This window comes from Dendrobates tinctorius, unplaced genomic scaffold (genome assembly GCF_039654945.1).
Source record: "Dendrobates tinctorius isolate UK_male_01 unplaced genomic scaffold, ASM3965494v1 ptg000024l, whole genome shotgun sequence".
NCBI lineage: Eukaryota > Metazoa > Chordata > Amphibia > Anura > Dendrobatidae > Dendrobates > Dendrobates tinctorius.
The window spans coordinates 10,840,550-10,859,445 of NW_027361692.1; the positions used below are offsets into that span (position 1 = coordinate 10,840,550).

Here is an 18,896-nt window from a genome sequence, read left to right on the forward strand (position 1 = left end):
CTTTCTCATTCCCTATGCTTGGCCCTGATAAAATAAAAAAGCTAATATCTCCCATGCATGCTCTGTTCCCGTGGTGCTGGCACTCGCTCTACCTGGGGCTCAAATTGAACATGAAGAGGAAGTTTGAGCTGCAGACAATTTCTGACTTTCTCTTCATGTTCAATTTGTTCTAAGGTAGAGACAGACGCCAGCGCTGATTGGGATTGGGCGACGGGGTCACTTGTCATACAACCGCAGGATAGCCCCAGCACCGAGAATGCCGATAACGTAGGAATGACGCCGGCACGGGAGGTGAGTATAAGCTTTAATATATCAGGGCCAAGTGTGGGGTATGAGAAGAGGTTGTCCTAGCAGTAGTAGTCCTAGTAGTGGACAACCCCTTTAACTGTTAACAATTACAGTAGTTTTGACCAGGGGTGCCCAAACTTTTACATGCCACTGTAAATGGAGTGCGAAATGAGCATGCTCTACTCAGGAACTCTGCAAAGCCTCGTTCTCAGAATTGCTGGGGTTCCCAGTGGTCAAACCTGAGTGATAAGTAATTTATCTTCTATTCTATTGATAGGAGATAAAAGAAATCTGTCACCAGGTTTTTGCCAACTCATTTGTTGAGTAGCATAATGTAGAGACAGAGACCGTGATTCCAGTGATATGTCATTTCCTGGGCTGCTTGCTGTAGTTTTGATAACATTACTGGATTATCAGCAGGAGATTATCACTAGAAGACTAGTAAACCTGCAGATTTGAAGACCTTCATATTCATAAGCTCTATATAAACATACTATCACTGATTGTCAGCGTTCTGCCTATGCACAGTATGCACAGAAAACTGCCAATCAGTAGTGGTAGTGGTGGAGTTTTGCAGTGATCAGAATTTAGAGAACTGGTAAATATGCAGCAGTAAAATTGTGATTTTATCAAAATAAAGTAAGCAGCCATGTAAGTGATGGATTTAATAGTACCGTATATACTCGAATATAAGTCGAGATTTTCAGCCCAAAAAATTGGGCTGAAAGTCCCCCTCTCGACTTATATTCGAGTCATATACAAAGGGGTCGGAGGGGGCGGATGTGTCAGGTCATACTTACCCGTCCTGACGCTGTCTTGAGCCCCCAGCTTCTCCCCGTGCTCTCTCTTCCTGCCTTCAGCGGTCACGTGGTGCCGCTCATTAAAACTCATCAATATGCGCATATTGATGAGTTTTAATGAGCGGCACCATGTGACCGCTGAAGGCAGGAAGAGAGAGCGCGGAGAAGCTGGGGGCTCAAGACAGCGTCAGGACGGGTAAGTATAGCGATACTCACCTGTCCTGCGTCCATGGCTGCTTGCTGCTGTCTGTCATCGGTCAGTGACTTCAGACAGCAGAGGGCGCGGTGACGTGGTTAATGCGCGCCGCGCCCCCTGCAGTCTGAACGTCACTAACTGATGACGTGCAGATAGCGGTGAGCAGCCATGGACGCAGGACAGGTGAGAATCTGACACCCAGCGACGGAGAGGTGAGTATGTCATTTTTTTTATTTTTACATGCAGCAGCGGCAGCACATGGGGGAATAATCGAAGGAGCTTCTTATGGGGGCAGCATATGGGGGAACAATATGGAGCTTCTTGTGGGGGCAGCATATGGGGGAACAATATGGAGCTTCTTGTGGGGGCAGCATATGAGGGAACAATATATGGAGCTTCTTATGGGGGGGCAGCATATGGGGGAATAATCTGGAGCTTCTTGTGGGGGCAGCATATGGGGGAATAATCTGGAGCTTCTTGTGGGGGCAGCATATGGGGGAATAATCTATGGAGTTTCTTCTGAGGACCCCATATGGGGGAATAATCTATGGAGCATTTCCCACCCTAGACTTATACTCGAGTCAATAAGTTCTCCCAGTTTTTTGTGGCAAAATTAGGGGGGTCGACTTATACTCGGATCGACTTATACTCGACTATATACGGTAAGTGATGGATTTAATATCTTGAACCCTACATCATGCGAATTTCAGATTACATATTCACTTTAAACAAGCGTTGCAAAAGGTGACATGACAAAACATACCTCTGTAATGGCACATTTGGTAAGCGTGAGCGGGTCCTGCCCTGATCATCAACACGGTGAGGAGATACGGAACGGGAACGGTGATGGGTTACTCTTTGCTGTTCCGGCACTGTTAATGTTGTAGATCGGCTTTGTCTAGTATTAGACCTTGAGCCTAGCAATACAAAAATTTTCAGCACATGAAAAATTAGATTTAACTGATAGCTTGTTTAATAAGACCTGGCAGAAAGTTAAACTTCAACTTAGTTTATCCTTTAAACAGAATTAACAGAGAAGCAGTGCAAAATTGAATCAAATGAAACTACATCATTAGGTTGTATGCCTACGTCTTAACCATCACAGAAGAAACAAATTTGATTAAAAGTGACGGATGTAAGATCACAATTAACAAACATCCATTTTGTATTTGACATGCAAAAACATCTAGAAAAATACATAAAATTAAATAAGAATAAGCCTTTACGAGATGTCTATAATAATGAAGCAAATCAGCAAGTAATATAAGTAAGATGAATTGTTCCATAACTAAAAAAGGTGTAGCTGAAACCCAATAGGGTCTGGTCTCAAAGTTGAGCATACACCCTCTCTCGTCCTGTGCAAATTGCCTCATCGGACTGGAAGAGTACTAGAACTTTAGCGCCATTTATTGGAAGTAGCAATCTCAAAAGTCAAAATCAACCCTTTAACGAGTCTTGCCACATGACTAAAAGCCAAACCAGAAGTCAATTTGCAGACATTGTGTTTCGGGTGCTGCACCTAATCAGTGCAAAGTGTGAGATCTGGTTTGGCTGGAGGAGAGGCACCTGACCGGGATCCACGGTGTAACCTTTCTCCTTGTGGAGAGTGACATGCCAAGCCCTCTCTTGTCCCTAACAGCTACATCAAAAAGAAAATCTTAATCTGGATAGATTTGTGCATACATTATAAATGTAAACCCCTAAACTAAAAGGCTCCAAAATTATATGCATACCCCAAAAAAATGTAAATCACAAAGTCACACAATGTATCAACACCTAAAACCAGTCCTGAAAAAAATCCAGACTATGTAAATCCCAGATCAGACCCCACAATAAAATCAGACCCTAGATTAGACCATGTAATAGATTTAGACTCCACACTAGAGAACTGAGAAATAATTCAGGCTGAGTAACAATTCAGACCACAAATAACACTAGAAAATTGATCCAGGCACCACAAAACAAAATTAATTCAGATTCCTAACCAAATACCCAACCCCAGACAAGGTCCTAAAATAAATCCAGTCCCACAGACCAGACCACAAAATCAGTGCAGACCTCAGCCAGATGTCTCCATTCATTTACTGCTGCTCGCTCCCATATGGGGTCATAGTAAACCTCCGGCACCTCACAGGACGCTAATGGTATTTATCAGTGCCTAGAGTTGAAGAAAACCCAACCTGAAAGCAAGGATGGTAAGTAAAGAAGGGTCTTTCTGTCATAATCAGGGATTGTGTGATCTCACCTCATGGAAAATACACAGGTCCCGGTTACAGACGTGATGAAGGACCCCCCTTGTTTCAAGGCTCAGATAAAACTGATGTAACCCATGTAGCTTCCTGAATGATGACTACTGTATATTTCATTTTTAGGTATCAAAATTTATAGAGGTTGTCCATGTCCTCTCTCCAGCGTCATCACAATACATTACAAATGTGCATGCCATTTGAACAAAACTTTACGGGAATTTTATCAAGCATCGCCAGCTAACATTTTAGACGGTAAATTAGTATGGTAAACGGTATCATAAGCAATCTACCAACAATACACAATCCCAGTAGCAGAAATAACAAAATTAATGTAGCCTATTTGATAGAACTTCACGTAATTCAGGTATGCGCTCACCCAAGTCTTAATTTGTTATTCATATAGGAAAAGTCTACCACCATTGTAGATGGGGTAATGGAAATAGCCAAAAACAACCGAGCTATGTGGTTTCTATAGTTCCCATAAAAATGAATGGGAGCTATGGAAACTGCAGGGAGAGACTGTGCCACTTTGTTTCTTTCTATGGGCGTTATGGAGACAACAAAGCTACTTTCAGCTACTTTGGTAGCCCCATCTTCAATGGTCAGCATCTTTATAGAGTTATTCCAATATAATTTTTCTGGTTAGCCAATAAAAGTATCGCTGATAGAAAACTTTTGTGTTTTTTTGGGAAAAAAATAATTTACATTGATTTTTCTGGCTAACACGATACCATAATATAATTTTTTATTGTACATCAATGTTAGTCATAAAAAGCCAAGATGGGAATTACCTTCTCATACTTCTACCAAAATTAATTTACATTACAGTATCTAATTTTAATGTATTTGGGACATTTAATAGTAGTAGGTGTGATGTCTTAATTAACTACACAATGATATGCTTCTGTTTGTAAATGTTTAGTTATAGTTACCTTGTAGAAGATACCTAGGCAAACTGCGGCCAGCGGGCCACATCCGGCCATCTGGCTGTTCCAGTCCGGCCTGCGGACCAAGACAGCCAAAGGGCTGCATACACGGCCCACACCATGCCCTCCCCAGCCAGTCTGCTGCCACCCACTATCACAGCTATTTGCATTCTTGGGATGCAGGCAGCGGTGAATGCATTGGTGGAGGAAGGGCCGCCGGCCCCTTTTTCCATCAATCAGTGTGAGACACAGCTAACACAATTACATCATTTTATCGCGTCAGCTGTGCACTGTGGAGAGTCAGTGCATCGCAGAGACAAAACGGGAGCAAGGTGAGTATATGGTGGATTTTTTTTCATGTGTATGGGATGTTTGGCTACACATGGGGACACTATGGGGGTCTCATGCTGGACATGGGAAGGCTATGGGGTGTCATGCTGGACGAGTGGAGGCTATGTGGTTTTCACGCTGAACATGAGGAGGTTATGTTTGTCTCATGCTGGACATGGGTAGGCTATGGGGGTCTCATGCTGGACAAGAGGAGGCTACGGGGGTCTCATGCAGGACAAGAGGAGGCTATAGGGGTCTCATGCTGGACAAGAGGAGGCTATGGGGGTCTCATGCTGGACATGGGTAAGCAATATGAGGTCTCATGCTGGACATGGGGATGCAATGTGGGGTCTCATGCTGATCATGGGGAGGCTAAGTGGGTCTCATGCTTATCATGGGGAGGCTTAGTGGGTCTCATGCTTATCATGGGGAGGCTTTGTGGGGTCTCATGCTGATCATGGGGAGGCCATGTAGGGTGTTAGGCGTCGGGTTCCTGCCACTGCACAGCAGGAATCCAGAGCCTTGCACCCAGCGGTTTCCCATTCTTCTTCGGTTGCAGTGGAGCCTGCTCAGCAGATTCATTGGTCCCGGCGCTCTGCCCAGGCCAACTCCGTGGGTTTGCTTGCTGCTGCCACCTCTGGCACAGCTATGACAATGCATGCTGCTCAGCAGCGAGATTCTCCAGGGACTAAGTCCACATGTCGGGCCACTGAGCATGCCCGTGGAGTGATCTCCCATTGGAAATCGAGGGTCACGTGCTCAGGTCCTGCTCGTGTTCGGATTGGCCCATCCGAGAAGCCAGGAAGGTTCCGGACGCCCGTGGCTATAAAAGGTTCGCATGGCCGCTCGCCTATGCGCTAGTATAGACTGAAATAGTTTGGAGTGTATGATGATGGATGCATGTATCTGGTGACTGACTCATTATGAAACCCCTTCCCTCTGATAATACGAATGTGGTTAGGGTTTAGAGTCCGAGTCAGCACCTGTCAGTGGCTAGTCTATAGGCCACAGTGCATACCAGCCATTTGCACACTAGCGTCCGATGGTGTCGCCCACTGCAGGGCACTATCGAACCGCGGCAAGTGACAGCCACGCCAGTGCAACGCCTTGAGCAACCTGTGCGCTTACCTGGCCCAAACCAGCGCGATTAGTGGCATCCACCTGAGTGGCACTGTGCACACTTGCACGCGTGATTTAACCCTTGCTGGCATCGCAGTCGCGGTGCCGAGCGCTAGCGTTCTAGAGGGACTTCAGTCCTGCGGTCTAAGGGCTGAGTTCTGAGACTATACGCTAGCGCTCACACTGCCGAGCTCTGTGAGCAATAACAGGCTACGGCATTTATTATTTGGTGATTGTGCGGCTCTGAGAGATAAGAGTCCACCTCTGTACACACTGGGTGAGGTTAACCCCGTGTGTCCCGTTATTATACCGCCATATAGCGTCCGCCATTACTGAGCAGCAGTTAACACCTCTGCACGGTGGATCCCGGGCTGTGAACGCACCTAAATACCATCTTTATTATTTGGTGCATTCCGCCAGCCCGTAACATTGGGTCTCATGCTGATCATAGGGAGGCTATGTGGGGTCTCATGCTAATCATGGGGAAGCTATGTGGGGTTCATGCTGATCATGGGGATCCTATGTGGGGCTCATGCTGATCATGGGGTGGCTATGTGGGGTCTCATTCTGATCATGGGGAGGCTATGTAGGGGCTCATACTGATCATGGGGAGGCTATGTAGGGTCTCATGCTGATCATGGGGAGCCTATCTGGGGTCTCTTACTGTATAAAGAGGGCTGTGTGGGGGCTCTTACTACAAAATACTGAAAGAGGAATACTGCTTCTCCTCCCAAAATCAGAATGAGCCAGGTGGAAAAATGTACAGCAGTCTCCCTCTGTCACACAGCAGAGCAAGCAAAATAGGCATCGGTGCTATGTATTCTGCTACTGCGCTGTACTGTCTATTTATTTTTCAGCAGTCCGGTATTACAATGTCTGTGTGAGTGTTTGTGCGTATGCAAGTGTGCCTCTGAGAATGTATGCGTGTGTGTCAGTATGTACTCTGGAACTATATAACAGAAAATACAAGAATATATAAGGTATAAAAGATGGGTCTGCTGACAACATTTACCCCGAATGACCCAGTTCAAAGGAGAAATACAAAATCGCATGCATGTGGATCGGCCTATTGCCACCAATGTTCAATATTTTAAAACATTTTTTTTGCATAAAAATAAATGATAATCAAAATATCCACAGTATGGTAATATAATATATATATATATATATATATATATATATATACACACACACGGTAATTTTTTTTTTTACCAAAATCTGCTTCAAACAGTATGTCATTTCATAACGATAAATTTGCTAAATATTTGCTGCATACATATAGATCTATACACAGAATGTATGTATGTATATATATATATATATATATATATATATATATTATATATAATTTATCCTTGGCTTGGTTTATCCCTGTACCACATTTAATTAGCAAATACATATCAGAATAACAGCATAATAATATAATTTACCGTAATTCCAAACTGGCTTCCAAACTTAATACCATAACTCTCAATAGTAATTGCAATTATGAAGTCTTACTATGGGCTATGTTCCAGTATAGTATTCTAGTTTTACTTAATTAACCTATAATAATGCTATTAAAGAGAACCTGTCATATCTTCTGACTGTTCCCATATGCTACTATAGCAGTATAGGAGCAGATTTCTTTCATTTGATGACATGATTGATGTAACGTAACAGAACTACAGTGTTTAGAGAATGTAGATTTATACCCGATGGAAAATTTGGTCCTGTTCACCCTCACATGTTGGTCAGATGTATGGGCCCTTGTAGCATTCTAAATCCAATCAGGACATACGGGTTGCCCCCTCATCCATTATTTAGTAATGTCCCTAATTCTGGGCTCATTGTGGTATATAGTGCTAGTATATTACATCAAGCACCTTATAAGATTAAAGAAATCAGCATTTGGGGACAGTCAACGGATTTAACAAGTTCCCTTTAATTACCAATGCAACCTAGGGTAGTACATTTTTGAATAGCACCTGTTTCCTGAGCGAGCACATGATTTGGGGGCATCTATAAATGGTTTTTTGATCCTCTGATTGGGCAGGCAAGGTTTTGCACTATGGTGCTAATTAGCACATACATGTTCTCTTAGGCCAGTCAGATGCACCACAAGGACATAAAGGCTATGTATACCTTCACACAAAAAATTCTCAATTTGTTTATTTGCACCCTAAATGCAATGTAATAATCTTTATCACATTTTTTCTAATATTGTGCTGCTGCAAAGTGTAAGTTCTTTATAACTCCTTGATCTCCAAAAGTGTTGCAAATCCGTTTCTCTGTCTGCTGTCATGCTCCTTTTTGCAGGGTTACAGATCGTATCAGGGATATGGTGGGTCCTAGACAGATTAGCAGCACATCTAGAATCCAGTGTTCCTTTTTTTTTTTATATACGAATTGACCCTTGTGGATATTGCAGCGGCTGGTAGTTATGCCATATAGTGGTTGTGTCACACAAAACCACTTAGGTAATCATATCACCCTTATCTTTATATCCCATATACCTGAATAAGACCATATTGCAATTTAAACATTTTTTTATCAACCTTTTTCAAGCATACACTGTAGCAGTAACAAAAGGCAAAAATAAAAAATTTTTACACAAAATAAAATCGTATATAAAAATGACAAATTACGGTATAAGAAATTAAAAAAGCAAATTTTCTCTTCAGAGAGGAAGATGACTTGAACTCTTGTGCCAAGTATTGGAAGTAGCAAACCTACAAGTCATTATCAACCCTTCAATGAGCCTTGCAATATGACTTAGGATAAAGGCCAAATCAGAACCTCAATTTGCAGACAGTGTTTCGGGGTATTGCCCCTCATCATTGCAAAGTATGAGCTCTGATTTAGCTAGGTGGGAGGTTAAGACTGGAATCTAAGGGGTATGGTTCTCCCTGTGGAGAGTGACAAGCCAGGCCTGGCATGCCAATATGAGGAGACTTAAACGCCTTGCATGCACTGACGAGGGGCAATACACCGAAACACCGTATCAGCAAATTAGGATGCTGGCTTGGTTTCTATCCTAAGTTATATTGCAAGGCTCATTAAAGGGTCGATATTGTGTAGGATTGATACTTCCAATAGGTGCCACTAGTTTTCAAGTCCTATTCCTCTCTGAAGAGACAATTTGCACATTTAATTTCCCATGGAAGCATGAAAGGCGTTTAAGTCTCCTCAAACTGGTATGGCATGCCTGGCTTGTCACTCTCAACAAAGAGGAATCTTACCACTTAGATCTAAAAATACAAGAAAAAAATTGCAACATGGCATTCAGAAGAAAATGATATACATGTGTATGAGACAGCAGACAAATCTATAGATGAATCGCCAGGAACCAGTGTAGGAGTAGTTTATTAGACACTGACCACTGTTGATCCTGAAATTCCTGTTCAGGATCTCTCAGGATCAACAGTGGTCATATACTACTTCTACACTGGTTTTTGGCGATTTATCTGCAGATTTGTCTCATAGGCATGTATATATCTTTCCAGAATATAATTTTCTTCTAAATACCATGCTGTCATTTTTTGTTATCTTTTGTATTTATTATTTACTATTTTATTTGATGTAATTTTTTTCTAAGTTTCATTTTTTGTCGTTTAAGTTACTTCTACAGTGTATGGTTGAAAAAGGTCGATGTAAGACCGAAACGTCAAGTATTTTGTACACACTTTTTCGACCACAAAATAAATTTTTCATCTGATTTCACCATAATTCCCATTTGAGTGCCATATTCTTTCTAATTTATGCACCCTGGATACACACAGACCTCACATCCAGCCTATATTACTGGGAGTCTTGAATTCTTTGGACATATTTGAATGATTAATGCATTATATGAATTATGTACGCATTTGGCTTTTGTTTAAGAATCTTTGAGCCTTTACTTGCACCTTGCATATATTAGAATACATTGCAAGCCCCATTTAGTATTATCCCGACAGCCAAATCCTTTTGGGTTCGACCTCCAGCCCTTTACTCTGTTGTACTGAAAACTTAGCAAAGCACCAATGTGACTTGATTGTTATCTGATTTGATTACATTTGAACTTAAATGAGCTTTAAGGAGACGAGATAGACGGGGTTGAGTATGACAGGGAGCTGATTGGATTCAGAGTATATGGAATTAAGCAGCTTGCAGTGTATTGTAATTAGTGATGAGCGAGTAAACTCGTTGCTCGGGTTTTCCCGAGCATGCTTGGGTGATCTCCGAATATTCGGATGTGCTCGGAGATTTAGTTTTCGTCGCCGCAGCTGCATGATTTGCGGCTGCTAGACACCCTGAATACATGTGGGAATTCCCTAACAAACAGGCATTCCTCACATGTATTCAAGCTGTCTAGCAGTTGCAAATCATGCGGGTGAGACGACGAAAACTAAATCTCTGAGCACGCCAAAATACTTGGAAGGACACCCGAGCATGCTCGGGAAAAACCCGAGCAATGAGTATACTCGCTCATCACTAATTGTAATACATCCTTAGTGCACTCGGAGTCTATTGTATTAGTTTGTATGGTCTAGAAATGCAGTCATAGCAGCGTGCACTTGTACAATTATTTTATTTTGCTAGGAGGTGCTTGACATTTTAGTTGGGAGAAAGTGACTGTCTTCATATTTGACACTCCTGCCATCTTTCCTCGGTGTTCCTCCCCTTCTTCAAAAAGAACTCTTTTTTAACTTTTCCATCCACATAGCCATATGAGGGCTTGTTTTATGCGGGATAAGTTTTAGTTTTGAATTAAACCATTAATTTTACCATAAAAAGTACTGAAAATTTGAAAACAAATTCGAGATGAGATGCAGTGGTAAAAAAAACAATTTTGCCATTGTTTTTTGCATTTTGTTCTTATGTTGTTCAATGTTCAGTAAAAACAATCTGACATCATAATTTTTCAAGTCCCTTTGATTAGGGCAATACGGTTGCTCCTGTTACAAGCAGATGCCAGCACTTAGCCCAGAAACTTGCACTAGCTCTACGACGTAATAGTATGTCATAGGGCGGGAAAGAATTATTCAGAATTGGATCTTACCTACCCTTTATATTTTTAGGCTAAAGCCCATGAAAGCCCTGCCTGTTAGTGTATGTTCCCATTTAATGAGGTCACATTTTTGCTGGCAGATGGGCTTACACAATTTGATCAAACAGTACCTCAATTTTACAAGTCTAGACCATAGCGTGTATTTGCATGCTAGTATAATACATGCTAAATACAGAAGAAAAATGGACAAAAATTGTTATGAAACCCATTGCCTAATAAATTAGAAACATGCAAAGGTGTCCATAGCCTTTAATATTAAGTCCCAAATATAATTTTCTAGCATTTACCGAATGAACATAGGAGAAACAATGTTACTTTTACTAAGCAATTTCATGATATGGCCAATAGAAAACAAAGGGTGCGAACAATGCCATTTTATTGTCTGGAGTCATGGTACTGTCAAGTAAAGATTATGTAAACCTATTAAACAAGTCTGACCTTTTCTCCTATAAAGATATATCATTCTGCTGTGGAGAATTTTGGGATTGGCTTGAAAGCCATAGCTGTAAGCATTAGTGTGGTGCCATGAGAAAATGTCCAGCTCCTAATTGCATCCTGCTGTTATTGCAAATTATAGACTGGCAGCCATGCATCATGCACTGTTAACACTTTCGTGCAGCAGCGGTTTCATGAGAACTACAAACTAGTTAGTCCAACAAGCAGAACAAATAAAACAGGTAGTACGCTTCTAAGCATCTTAAACAATAATGTCACGGTGTTCACGCTCTAGAAACAATGTTGCATTTATAAGCTCAGAGCATTGTGAAGTAAAATGTTTAGTAACCCCGTGGTTTACAAGTTTGATCAGAAATAAAAGCTTTGGAAATGATTTCAAGTGCACAGTTGGTTGCAGAAAAGGGTAATTAAATGATGTTCTTTATTCATTAGATTAGTCTCCACAATACACTGAATCTCCAAAATGAACATCCTACTGGAATCTGGATTAGTGAAAAAGAAGCAGAAAGCAAAGAGAAGATGGGACCATGCCTTTTACCAACGCACCTGGAGGCACAACTCCAATACCATCATCAACATCAAAATCTGAGAAGTCACTATCAATGATTCGCTGAGATCCTGTACAACAGCAAACCATAGGTGGTCATTTCATGGAGCACAGAGGGATATGCACACAGAGATAAGCAGACATGACGCTGACGCACAGGATACTTACTTTGTAATTTTTTGCTAGAACTTTCTCCATGTACATGTCTCCTTGGCATGAAAGGTGATGGCTGAGGCAGAGGTAGTGAAGACTCATCATGCGTTTGCAGTTTATACCAGTGAGGTTCATCATCTAACAGTGCAGTCTCTAGCTCTATGAGAATCTGAGAAGAAAGTTACACCGTGAGAAGAGAAGCCAAAAAGCCTGTCGGGGATCATTAGTGATGAACACTATGGAGACCTAAACCTGAGCAGTCTACGTAAAATCTAACATCTAGTAATGGACTCACATTCCTCTGACAGAAACATGCAGACTTTATCCAGTATAGGATCTATCTAAGCCTGTTTGTTTTCAATCGCTAATTTATAATGCAAGGTGATTTAAAACAACAAAGAACAATATAAGGATGCAACAATCATAGCATAATAATAATTTTGATATTGCGTCTGGGTTGTAAACCTTGAGCCTGTGCTTTGTGGTCGGCTTCTTGATCCACCAAGCCCCAGCAGTTACACGTTTTCCCCAGGTGTTTATTGACTGTTATCCCTGCTTTAGTCTTTTTAGGGTACGTGCACACGCTGCGGAATCTGCTGCGGATTCATCCGCGCGGATATTGCAAAATCCGCAGATAAATCCGCAGGTCAAAAGACTGCGGTTTGGCCATGCGGTTTCACCATCTCCACAATGGTGGAGATAGGAAGCCGCTGCGGAATCTGCAGAAAGAATTGACATGTCAATTCTTTCTACGGTTTAGAAACCGCAGATAATCTGCGTGGAAAATTCTGCAGCGTCTGCACAGCGGTTTCCATTTCCCATAGGAAATAATGGTACTATACACCGCAGCAGGAACAGCTGCGGATCCGCAGTGGCCAAATCCGCTGCAGATCCGCAGCAGAATCCGCAGCGTGTGCACATACCCTTAGGGTGACAGGTGTTTTTGTTTAATCATTTGTCTGCCCAATCACCTTTTGGGGTACAGCTATATGCTGTCCCACTGCTGGTATTTCCTGCTGGTGATATTCTCATTTGGATGTCCAGCCATACTGCCGTTGTTAATTCCAGCCAGTGAAAGACCAGCTAGGGTTTATCTCTGATTTTGCTTTTCAAAGTAAGTGGCATACTCTCTAGCAGCACGTACCTTATCTTCTCAACTTATATTTCGTGGTTTGTTTTAACTCACTCTGTTACCTCTTTCTACCTTCCCTTCCGGTAGGTAAATTGCACTCTGCCCTGCCCTCCGATTCCTTAGGAGGAACGTGAGGGGCTCAACGACTTTTCAGGCAGCATAGATCCAAGCTGCTGTAGTTTAGTCTGTTAGGGCTATTCCAGCCCACGTAGTTGCCACTAGGAACTGCGGAGTCAGAATCTTTAGTCTGTACAAGAAATGGCTGGCTCAGTTGCGGTTTCTAGTGTTTTACCAATTTTCCCGTCTGAATTGTTAAACAATCATAACACTCAAATTGGTCCACAGGAGAACAGGTGAATCCCCTGTCGGGCCCTTGTGTGAGAGTAAGCCATTCTCCACCAACATGACCAGTAGCTGGCCCAATACATTTGATTACCAATGTACAGACAAAAGCAGCATGTCATCATTCAGCCAACCAACTACTAAGTTTATTACGTAGCAGCATAGGTAAATTTGTGAAAGAGGGTAATGTATTATTCGCATGTAGATGAACAGTGGGCCCCAGAATCAAAGTTACTGAATTGTCATAGCCACCATAGTGTATGGTAACAAATCATCTGAGATGAGGTCAGAAAACGATAAATAACACCTACAAACTTTGATGACAGCTAATATCATGTAGAAGATTATGATGGCTTTTTAGTCCCTGTCCTTTTTGTCTTACCAAAACTTTTGTCACGGTTTCACATCTGACTGTGGCCTAGGGAGGCTGTGAGTGACAGCTCAGACGCCCTATTGGACCTGCAGTGTGCTGGACTGTCAGTTTTTGAGTGACCGTCCAGTCATCCAATCTGATCCGGGGCGTGCTGGGTCTCAGTGTTTTGACTGAGAAGCAGAGATGTCAATCTGGTTATCCTGTGGGCGTTTCCTCAGGTACCTCCTATCCTCAAATGATTTGCAGGGCAATTAACTGGCTTGCTGTGCGCAGCAGATTATCAGTTGCAGATTTGCTTTAGTTATGTGTGTATGCTTGCTCTCTGTCTGACTACTGATCTTGAAAAAGACCCTGGATTTTGTTGTGACTACTCTTTTGGATTATCCTGTCTGCTTTTGATGCTCTCTGACTTCAGTTATCTGACCCCAGACTTGGCCTCTTACGATCTGTTTGTTGTACCCTCCTGGCATTTGACCCCGGACCGTTACCTGACCACTCCTCCTTTGTCTCACCCCTTGTACTATGAGACCTCCTGGTATCTTACCTTCGACCTTCTAACTACCCTGTCTCAATGACTCAGCATCACATTACAACTGACCCTATACGGTCTATATATTTTTTTTTGTTCACCAGTATGGAGATTGTTCACACACTCTGCGATCAGGTGGTGAACTTTACCTAAATGATACAGGATCTGACTGAGGAATGCCAGAGTCTGGGATCTTCACAGTTCCAGTTGCAGGCTCAGATAACTAGCCTTATGAAATCTTTGCATAGTCTTTCATTAGTAGCGGATACTATGATGTCTGTCCCCTATGACATCCAGTTGGTATCCCCCGAACCAATAGTGCCCGTCCCTGATAAGTTTTCAGGGGATAACAACCAGTTTAGAGTGTTCAGGAAGAGTTGTAAGCTATTCTTTATCCCACGACCCTGGTCTTCAGGGGATCAGTCCCAGTGGGTAGGAATAGACTTGGGCATTTTCTTTGTCTCCACAAGCCACAGAAAGGTCTTCAGTTGACGACTTTTTTGATGTCTTAAGGGTAAATCTATGAAAAAACTAAACAGAGTCAAGGCCACTGAGGCTAGGATCATGAACCTGACATGGGAAGCTGCACCACTGTAAACTACTGTACTGAATTCTGACAGTGTTCCACTGAGGTCCTGTGGAATGATGTGGCCCTTTGGTGCCAATTTCACAAAGGTGTGACTGAATCCCTGAAGGACACTCTGGTTCTGCATGATCCCCTTTGTTCTTTGTCAGAAGCCATAATCCAGCTTGTACTGGTCGACGGCAGAATTCATGAGAGGCATGGTGAGCAGTGGGATGTCTTGTATTCTCCCCTGGAGCAGACCCGTTTTCTCGCAGTAGGGCCAATGGAGGTTGGGGCTGCCGGTTTTCAAAGGACTGTTCAGCTCGCTCTTAAGCAAGTAAGCAGTTGGGAAAACATCTAAAGGCCCCTTCTCACATAGCGAGATCGCTAATGCGTCACCGATTTTGTGACACAACGGCGATCTCTCCTGCGATCTCGCTACATGTGACACACAGCAGAGACCGGCCCCCCTGCTGGATATCGCTGATCGTGCAGGAATGTCCTGGGCCATTTTTTCGTCGTCGGTGTCCCGCTGGCCAGCATGCATCGCTGTGTTTGATTGCTGGATCGTTGCTGCGTCGCTGAAGAGATCTCCCTGTTTTGCAGCTTACTATCATTTAGCGACACAGCAGTGATCCCTACCAGGACTGGTGCGTCGCTAAGTGAAACGGGACCCTGGGAGATAATGAAGAAGGTTACCCAGACTTCCAGGTACCCTTTTTCTCCTCAGATAATGTAGCGCCTAAGACAGTTTTGTCTTTCAAGAACCAGGTATTGCCAGCATTGGCTTTCATTGACTGTAGGTCTCTTGCAAATTTTATTGATTGTGAACTGGTTCAGAAATTAGGATTAGGGAAAGTTAGTCTTGCAAAACCCATCAAAATTTTTGCAATTCACAAAACATCTATACTTCAGAACTGTGTCAAATTTGTAGCGGTGGAATTCACGCTTCAAATAGGAGCACTTCACTCACTATTCATCTCCTGTTTTTTCTTGGCTGCGTTACCTGCTGGGGTGGTATTGGGGCTTCCATGATTGCTCATTCACAATCATTATTGATTGACTGGTGTGAGAAAGAAATTTTTAAGTGGGGCCCCACATGTCACATGAGCTTATACCATGGTACCTGAAAGACTTCGGAGATGTATTCTTGGAAAAAAAAAATGCAGAGATATTACCTCCCAATCGTCCTTATGACTGTGCTATTGATCTTGTCCCTGGTGCTAAATTACTAAAAGCCCACCTTTATAATGTATCTGGGCCTGAACATACCACCATGGAAAGTTATGTGAATAAAAGTTTACAGAAGGGTTAAATCCAGCGTCTGCGCACTGCAGAAATTTGCTCTGCCCTCAACAGGGCAGAGAAGTACGCCTGCACAGGAGCACAATGACGGGGAGCGATGATGTAAGCAGGAGGGTGGCCTCGCAAGAATGCTGTACAAAGCCCTGAAAGGCAGTGGCCGCATCTTATAGCAGCCCAAAACAGCTGACAGGTTCCCTTTAAAGAAAAAAAAAAATAGATGGGGTCTTCGTTCTTGTCTCGATTTCTGAGAACTTAACAAGATCATGGTTAAGAATACATACACAATTCCACTCATCCCCGACCTTTATAATCAGCTTAATGGGGCTAAATGTTTTTCTAAACTGTACCTTACAGGGGCATACAATTTGATACGCATAAGCGGAAAACAGTGTTTTTAATGTCGGAGGGTCTATTCGAAAATCTTGTGATGCCTTTTGGGTTAACCAATGAACTAGCAGTGTTTCAAAACTTTATGAATGATGTATTTTCTGACTGCATTGGGAGATTTGTTGTTATTTACCTTGATGATATTTTAATTCTCACTTTTGATTTGGATTCTCATCATGCACATGGCCGTGTTGTTTTAGAAAGATTGAAGGGAAATTCTTTATTTGCAAAAATCGAGAAATGTATTTTTTCTGTTCAGGTTTCCTTTCTGTGATATATTTTGTCGGCGGATTGCTTTAAAATGGATCCTGGGAAGGTGCAATGATAGACTGGATCAACCTAGTGACCTAAAAGCGTTGCAACGTTTCTAGGATTTGCTAACAATTATAGGAAATTCATTAAGGGCTTTTCTCAGATTGTTAAACATCTTACTGACCTCATATGTAAGGGGGCAGACCTCAAGGTTTGTTCACTGGATGCTATTGGGACTTTTGAAAAATGTAAGTATTTTATGTCTGCTCCTGTTCAAATCCAACCCAATCTTTAGTAACCATTAATTGTGAAGGTGGATGCTTCAGAGGTTGACGTAGGGGCCGTTTTATCTCAGGGGCCCAAATCTCTTGACTAATTTATGGCCATGTGCATTTTTCTACAAGAAATCTTCATCTGCCAAAAGAAATTATGATATCGGGAATTGTGAGTTAAATTAGCTTTTGAAGAATGGGGGCATTTTTTGGAGGTTCATCAAATCCTTGTGGTCACTGATCATAAAAATTTAGCTTACATTGAATCAGCTAAACGGCTAACTCCTAGACTGGCCAGATTTTTCACTAGATTCAAGTTCTCTATCACACTTATGGCCCCCTGAGGAAGCTGACGCAAAACGCGTGTTGGGTTAAATGTTGTGGCATCATTCGCATCTGATGTGTTCAGCGCACATAGTCTGTCATTGTTCTCAGCAGCACGAGCCCTATTTACAGAGAATGATGTGTTCCCAAGTACGATGATGTTTTGTGCAGCACAAAAGTTAATTTCATCTGACAAATGAGCATCGTAAAACGAGGAACCTTAGGAACACTTTTTCACAATGGAAGTGAAATGTAAATAAACCAAGTGCTCTGGAGGCAGAAAATCAGAAGAACCTATGAGACATCTTCATTGGAGAACACCAGATGTGTAAGATTTTGGGGTGGAAAAAAAACAATAACCGGGATCAATAATGAATGAGCAATTTAAAGTCTACAGAACTAAGAACAATACTGCCATCAGGGGTATACGTAAAGACATATATAGACTATCACGAACCGCGTAACGGGTACCCACCGATCCGTATGCGTCCAGTGCAGAGCAGACAAACGGGGTTTACAGCTATTCCGGGGAATAGACAGGACAGTATGCGACCGCCAGCAAACAGGACCTGCGGCACGTGACCGCAGGAAGGGCGGGACCGGGGCTGAGCCAACAAAAGTATGCCCGGAGGGGCTAGCGGGACGCGTCAGGGTCCGAACGGAACGCAGAAGGGTAACGCGAGCTGTGGTCACCGGATAAGAACACAAGGAAAAGGAGAGTAGTCAGGGTCAAGCCAGAGGAGTCAGAAAACCGAGAGAGGCAATAACGGTACCAATGGGGGCAGACAGAACGGATAGTCAATAAGCACGCAAAAAGTCCAAGAACCAGGAGAGCAAACAGATAGTACCAAATCAGCAGGAAAATACACAACGGGGAAACAGACCGGGTCAGAACCAAATAATCACACAAGAGAGCAGGCACAAGGCATAGGCACACAGGGGTCAACTTAACTCAGCCGAGGGCAGGAGTATAACTGACAAGGACTAGAGCAACCGGAGGCTATAAAGAGCCCTCCCAGATCCAGAGAAAGGCCACAATGATTAACTCCAGGCGCACCAGTCCCAAACCAAACATAGGATCATGACACTAAGTTAGTAGAAACCTAAGATACTAAACAATCAAATCATAAATGAGCAAACATTGAATAAATTACTGATTTTCCCCATCTAGTCTCCTCGCTAATAGACATTGTCCAGATACACTGTAATCCAATAGAGACATTAAACTGATGGAGAAAATCTAATATAGACAAAAACACGGTTCTTGTTCAGTATATGATCATTATTTGGCTGTAGTAACTAACTGTACTATGTATTCA

At 42.6% G+C, this 18,896-nt stretch overlaps 1 protein-coding gene across 15 annotated transcripts in view; it reads right to left on the reverse strand.

Moving 5' to 3' along the window:
• Positions 1 to 18,896, reverse strand: part of RIMS1 (regulating synaptic membrane exocytosis 1) — a 548,264-nt gene that overhangs the window by 262,936 nt on the left and 266,432 nt on the right. For 13 of the 15 annotated variants that reach the window (XM_073569361.1, XM_073569354.1, XM_073569342.1 and 10 more), the window contains 3 exons: positions 12,112 to 12,265; positions 11,943 to 12,014; positions 2,048 to 2,201 (listed from right to left, as the gene is read on the reverse strand). In XM_073569361.1, the coding sequence (XP_073425462.1) occupies positions 2,048 to 2,201; positions 11,943 to 12,014; positions 12,112 to 12,265 (380 nt within the window). The remainder of the gene's footprint in view (positions 1 to 2,047; positions 2,202 to 11,942; positions 12,015 to 12,111; positions 12,266 to 18,896) is intronic. The other 2 variants (XM_073569347.1, XM_073569345.1) reach the window with 1 other exon arrangement.